At 41.9% G+C, this 6922-nt stretch overlaps 1 protein-coding gene across 3 annotated transcripts in view; it reads left to right on the top strand.

The window, feature by feature from the left end:
- The first annotated feature begins 174 nt into the window (after nucleotides 1-174).
- The window catches only part of MBD4 (methyl-CpG binding domain 4, DNA glycosylase), a 10917-nt gene continuing 4169 nt past the window's right edge, over nucleotides 175-6922 (top strand). The window contains exons 1-5 of one of the 3 annotated variants that reach the window (XM_045290045.1): nucleotides 175-420; nucleotides 2117-2347; nucleotides 3011-3801; nucleotides 6443-6520; nucleotides 6595-6729. In XM_045290045.1, coding sequence (XP_045145980.1) covers nucleotides 332-420; nucleotides 2117-2347; nucleotides 3011-3801; nucleotides 6443-6520; nucleotides 6595-6729 — 1324 coding nt within the window. In that variant the 5' untranslated portion in view covers nucleotides 175-331. Of the gene's footprint in view, nucleotides 421-2116; nucleotides 2348-3010; nucleotides 3802-6442; nucleotides 6521-6594; nucleotides 6730-6922 lie in introns of those variants that run through there. The other 2 variants (XM_045290046.1, XM_045290048.1) reach the window with 2 other exon arrangements.

Genomic DNA, 6922 nt, shown 5'->3' with positions numbered 1-6922 from the left:
GGGGGGGAGAACCCGGGAGCTTACAAAAGCGCATGCGCAACAAGAACGCGCGCGACTGGCGGGGCGGATAGGGAGGCGGTGCGTCTGCTCCGACCAAACATTTGATTGGCTGCACATTAGAAATGGTGGCTGTGCCTGAGTGGGCGGCCAGGAAGCAGCTGTGGCGGCGGAGCGAGTTTCGGTTCCTCCAACCTTTGGTTTCAACCTAAAACACTGAGCTGAAGGAACTTTCATATCGAACTCCGCTCCGCTCTCAGCTCAGCTCTGGAGACCTCCCGGCTGCGGAGCTACTGCCGTGGCTGCAGCCGTAGACTGCTTAAACACGCCGGAGATGGCGAGTCGGAGCCTGGGGGACCGCGGAACTGACCCCGCAGTCGCCTCTAGTGAGCTCCCTGCCCCAGGCCGATCGCGTGACCTTCGGCAAGTTATTGCGCCCCTTCGGCCTTCGCTTCCATCGCTCGCTAAACGGGAGGGGGGGATAGAAAGTGCACGGGCCTTTCTGCCCCACAGAGACGGCGAGGCCCGGAGATGAGTTCCTGGGAGCGTGGGCTGGAGCGCGGGCATCTTCCGGTGGGACCAGCCCTCTCTCTTCCTGTCCAAACGCCTGGGAGCGGGGAGATCAGGGGGGATTGGCAGTGCAAGGAGAGGACACTCGGTTGGGAGCATCTTCGGGAGCTGAGTCCAGGTTTTGTATTGTACTGCTAAGCTGCCCCAGAAATAGTTTCTGTGAGGCAACAGGATCAGAGCCTCCCGGTCTCTCATGGAGCCCTTGTCTAAGTGTGATCACGGGGCCCAGGTGATGTGCCTCCTTTTTTCAAGTTTTCTTCCCCAGAGGTTGAAGGAGATAGGAGCCGTTATCTAGTTTTTTGGCAGATGTAGAAACGAAGCTTTGAAGAAAGTGAGTAAATGTCAGAGCTGGGACCTGGACCCAGTTTGGTGACCTCAGCATCTGTATTGTTTTCACCAAGATTTTGGTTTCTTGATTTCTAAACATTTGAACTACATCGTTTCATTGGATCTCAGCTGGCTCTCCCAAATTATTTTACCCCAAATTACATCAGAATGCCTGGATTGGGATTTTAGTTAGTCACTAGGGCTTGCTCCCCATATACTATTTTTAGAAAAGTTGGCTTAGGTGATCTCTGAACCAGAACACATTAAAATATGTATGACTTATAGATTAGTATACACCCTGCTGAAGTTTTTCAGTAGGAGTGCGGATATTAGACTTCAAAATGTTCACTGGGAAAATACTAAAAGACCATGGAATTCCTCCACAAAATCTTTGAAGCCCCTCCTCTTAGGTAGACCTGGGTTTGGGTTTCAGCTTTACAAGTAACCTTCTTGTTAGTGGGTTTTATTAATAAACAGAATAACTCAAACTCCCTAGCTTTCAGGGTCACCATGAGGATCAAGATTGGTGGAAGATTGGAAAATTCTGTATCAGAAATGATTTACCATTTGAAGGGTTACAGCATCTAATGAAAGCCACAGGACACTCTTGCCTAGAAAAATGTACACATAAATAAAATTTCCATCTCACTGGTGTGGGGAGGGAAGTGTCTCACTGATGCTTAATCAATTCTGTTGATCCCAGGCTAAGAGTTCAGATTGATTCATACTCTTAAACGTATGCCAGCAAGTATCACTAGGAATCTTTATTAAAGTCATTTTCATTGATTAACCGAAAAAAGTTTCTAGCAAGTAGTTTGAGCTTTTTCATTGTGCAGATAATGCCAATGAACTCCATGTTGTTGTTGTTGTTGTTGTTGTTGTTGTTGTTAGGTGCCATCGAGTCAGTTCCCATGCATAGCAACCCCCTGTACAACAGAACTCGAAGCACTGCCGGGTCCAGCCCCATCCTCGCAGTTATTCTTAGGTTGGAGAGCCCATTGTTGCAGCCACTGTGTCAGTCCATCTTGTTGAGAAACTGAAGATAGCTTTGCTCCACTGCAGCAAGATAGTTGATGCCTTTACATGCTTGTCCATTGTGATTTCAGTCTCACATTTTATCTAATGACTCCAGGTGCTTCCTGCTCTGTTACAGATTGAAATTTTTAATAAGCAGGGGTGAATAAATTTTAAATGAACTGTCTACTTGCATGTTGTTTTTCAGTGAGGAAGATAGTGCTCCGGCATCAGGAAGAATGAGAGAAGATGAGAAACAAAGGGTGATAAAAAGTGGCAGTGAATGTAATCCCCTGCTCCCAGAACTCATTGCTTCTGCTCACTTGGGTGGTACTGCAGTGACACAGTGCCATAAGTCTATCCCCTCTGGTTGGGAACGAGTTGTGAAGCAAAGGTTATCAGGGAAAACGGCAGGAAGGTGTGATGTGCTTTTTATCAGGTGAGCATGCAAGGTGGTAACAATTACACAGCCAATGTGGTATTTTCTAGGCATGTAGTAGGGTAGCACAGCAAGAATCTTGGATTATTCCTGTTTTTAACCATAAAACATTGTGGATTCTATGCCTTCAGTGTCACTGGTTAGTTATAGCAAATGATTTGGGAATAACTGCAGTTTGTCCCTCCTACTATAAGGATCAGGAGAAAGATGGGCTGTCTACTCCTTTAAAGAGCTACAGTCTCAGAAATCCATGGGGGCAGGTCTGCTCTGCCCAGGAGAATCCCTGTGAGTCAGAACTGACTTGATGGCAGTGAGTTGGAGACTGTAAGGATGAGGGCTTCAAACGTTCATGGGAAAATTCCATTTTTCCACAACTATGTGAAGCCCCCCTCCCCGCAATATTTATAAAAGTATCCAGGGTTACTGTGAGTCAGATTGGTCAGCAGTGGGTTGGGCTGGGTTGGCTCTCATGGGATGATTGGATTGAATATAGGGATAAACCATTTAAAAGTACCATTTTACCACTGTTGTTTATTTTAAATGACAACTGTAATACCCATGCCAATATTTAGAAATTATTAATTGCAAGTTTGAAATATGGTCCATTTCTTTTAAAAAGTCATTTCTGTTTATTAGCAATAAGTTTTCTTTAATATTTTCTAGCCCTCAAGGACTGAAGTTCAGATCCAAAAGGTCACTTGCTAATTATCTTCACAAAACTGAAGAGAGTCGTCTTAAACTGGACGATTTTGATTTTGCTGTACTGTCTGAAAGGAACATCAAATCAAGCAAGGAAGCGCTCTCATCCCAAGTGCAAAAGGAATGTGTCGATTCAAACTGGAACCTCAGGACCAAAAGGAAGCCGAAAAATGATGTGGTTTTTCTCCCACGTGATAGTTCAGATAGCACCGGACTTTCTAACCCTGCTCCCATTCACTCATTGTTGAAAGAAGATGAAGATGTTAATGATGTTAAGCCCAGAAAGGTTAGAAAATCGAAAGGAAAGATGACTATTATGAAAGGAATTCAAATTAAGAAAACCAAAACAGGGTGCTGGAAGAGTAGTCTGTCGGGTTCTGTTCAAAGGAGGAGGACAAGGGGGTCTCTGTATACCACAGCAGATGTGGAAGGTGAGCCTGCTGCACAAGAGAGTCAGCCCGGCACTTCTGATGCCCCAGCTAGGACTGAGAGCCCAGCTGTGACTGATGAGGAAAGGGGACCTGTCCAGGAGAAGCCGTTATCTCCCAGATCACATGTTCATTCTGGGAAACTAACTTCAAACAAGACAGAGCACAAGAAGTGTCAAAATACCTTTCTAGACTCTGAGGAAATCAGAAACAAAGTAGAAGTTAGAGAGAAGAAACACTTACATGTTGACATCAAATGTGACTCTGAGCCAGACAATTGCCACTCACAAGCTGAGAAAAACTTTACTGCTGTGAGGATATTTCAAGGTATCCATTGCTTTAGAATGTTACTAAGCATTGTGTGATCAGGACTTTACTCCCCTGGATCTTGTATGGTTAGGATATATGAATGCCGCCAGGAAAGGAGGCCAAGTACCGCATCCACCCCCCTGGTCTCTCTTGATCCCTTGTCTAACTGAACTGTGAGCTGTCCCGCTGATCTTCAGGCCCTTTTCTGTGGCAGAGAAGGGCTCAGATGCTGCTACTTCAATGGCCCCAGCAAAGGAGAGTTGTGTGGTTAGCAGCTACTGCCCTCTCCGGTGCAGCAGCTGGCACTCTCCTCAACAGTGCGTTCCTTGCCAGCCTCTCTCTAACCTGCAACAGCCGCTTTCTAACCTACAACCTTAAAACCTGAAGGAAAATTTTACACACTTGGTCAAAGATTTAGGGAGGATGATGCCTTTTATGCATAGAATGATCAGTGTCGTCTCTTTGTACCCCTACTGTTGTTTACGACTGATAAGTGATGTCCAACTTAATTTTGCACATATCGTCGTCATTCTTATATTCAATTATAATGTATGCATATCTAAAATGCTTTAGAGTGCTAAATAATTCAAAATTATAATCACCCAGTTCATCTATTATTTGTAATATGCTCTTAATACAGAGCTGAAAGCTTAGCAGTTTTGCTTTTATAATACCTTAGTGAATAAGGTAAAAAGGAGACCCTTTGAGCAGCCCTGTATTAGTTATTCATTATGCCATTAAGGTATAATGAATAACTCCTTTAAAGAAGAATAGTAATTTTGCTTAAAATCCTATAGGGAGCAGCTTAGGCAAATTGGTAGAGCAAGGGTTTAGGACTTATTTCCTGCTGTCAAACTCACCTGTGATTTTGTCTGGCAAATTGGTAGAGCAAGGGTTTAGGACTTATTTCCTGCTGTCAAACTCACCTGTGATTTTGTCTTTTCTATCCTCAAAATTTATCTGCTTTTATCAAAGAAGGCCCTCTGTATCTAGGAGTTGCATAAGACTTCTTCAAGCCTCTCCTTTAAAGACTGGAAATGTTAAAGCTGTAGGCTTACATACACTTATTGCTACGATAATGGACAAATTAAATATTAAAATCACTCTTTTGCAACTAAAATGGGAAGCGTCCTATTCATCCAAATCAGAAAGAGGTGATGTTCTCATCATACATTGAGATAATATTTGTCAAGTGAAATAGTAAAGACTTTCCATTGACTTAGCTAGAACTTGCCAAATAAACTGAATTTAGGTCTCTTAGGGACAAAGGAGCCTAGTTTATTGGAATTTATAGGAACCCACAGAGGAAGTTATCAGCAAGTAAGAGCCATTTCCTTTATTGTTTTTTTACTTTCCACTTGTCTTTACCTATTCAAATTAGAATAGCAAAACGCATACACATACACACAACTTATTATCTGCACTTGATCATAGCCAAAGGCCAAGAAGGGACACACATGACTAATTATCTGGAGACCCTGCATTCTTGTCCCACTCTTGTTAATCCAATTTTGGAATAGTTGCTTAATTTCTAAGATATATTTTCTTCATGCTGAAAATGGAGATACCACTCATTCGCCCTGTGTGCCACATCAAAACAACTACAAAGTAAAGAGAGAAGTGAAAAGGTCGATTTCACACTGCACAAATACAAGATATTATTAGCCGACATTCAAATGTAGAGGGCGTAGCTAACAGAAGTACTAACTGATGATTTTAGAAACTTGGAAGTCTGATAACGTTATCAGTTGAATCAGTCTTTGTTGAATTTACCTGAGTTTCCCAGTTAATTGTAGTTAGAGATGATTCCATGGTCCAAATTTAGGGTTTTCTGTTTTGTCTACATCCCTTTGTTGCTAAGTATGTTTATTGCAGAAAATTTTGGGGGGGGAAATCACTGCTGAGTAACAACTATTCAACTATTTTGATTTATTTCATTCTAAGCTCTGTGGCTATCTCCTACCCCCCAAATAATAACAGTGAATTTTGTGACAACTGGAACTCACTCGAATAGTCTTGATTTTCTAGATCTTCGGTGCATCTTGCTAGTTTTTAGTGGAATATATTTACACATTCCCATTTTTATTTCACTGTATAGTCTCTTGCATTTTTATTTAAAAATTAACATGGAAGAATATTCATATGGCCTCAAAAATATTTTAATAACGGCATCAGACAATTATACCATAATTTAAAATATTTGGTATTTCAATTTTTTCAATCCTGTAAACACTGAACAGAAATCAGAGAACTGGTATAACAGTGGTGATAAAGGCATGCCTAAGGAGTCAGACTGCCTAAATTTGAGACTTAGTAGCTGTGTGACTTTGGGCAAGTAACTTTTCTGAACCTCAGTTTTCTTTTATTGGGGGCTCATACAACTCCCATCACAATCCATACCTACATCCACTGTGTCAAGCACATTTATACATTTGTTGCCCTCATCATTCTAAAAACATTTGCTTTCTACTTGAGCCCTTGGTATCAGCTCCCCATATACCTCAATTTTCTTGGTTGCAATGTAGACATAAAAAAGTACCAGTCTCGGTCCATTAGTAAGCAGGTTAACTTGTGTAAGATGCCCAACACACACTAAGTGCTTTACAAGTAGTGTTACTGTTGTTAATGACTATAAATAGTAATCACTTTTCCTTTACAGAAGACATGCCTGTTCCACGGACACAAATAGAAAAAAGGAAAACAAGCCTATATTTTTCCAGCAAATATAACAAAGAAGGTAATCCTGTCATAATCAGAAGAGCAGGTTTTCAGTGTTTGTTCAGGTGCTCAGCTCTAATGCTGTCTCTTTAGCTCTTAGCCCTCCTCGACGAAAAGCCTTTAAGAAGTGGACACCTCCTCGATCACCTTTTAATCTTGTTCAGGAAACGCTGTTTCACGATCCTTGGAAGCTCCTCATCGCAACTATCTTTCTCAATCGGACCTCAGGTCTGTGAATTCTTTTTTTTTTTTTTTCACTCTTAGTAAAAATGAGCCATGAAAGGGAATGAGCAGTAAACTAATTAAGTACCTGGTTCAAGTTCACTTTTGAGTCTGAGACCTAGGCAAAGGCTGCCTTGTTGGTCCCTAAACTTCACCTTTGAGAATGTTAGAGTAGGTGATTACGAATTTTTTTAGCATA

This window comes from Echinops telfairi, unplaced genomic scaffold (assembly GCF_000313985.2).
Source record: "Echinops telfairi isolate 266 unplaced genomic scaffold, ASM31398v2 ScPeMD7_31;HRSCAF=116, whole genome shotgun sequence".
Taxonomy (NCBI): Eukaryota; Metazoa; Chordata; class Mammalia; order Afrosoricida; family Tenrecidae; genus Echinops; species Echinops telfairi.
Note: the sequence above shows the minus strand (reverse complement) of the source record. Positions and strands in the feature narration are given on the sequence as shown.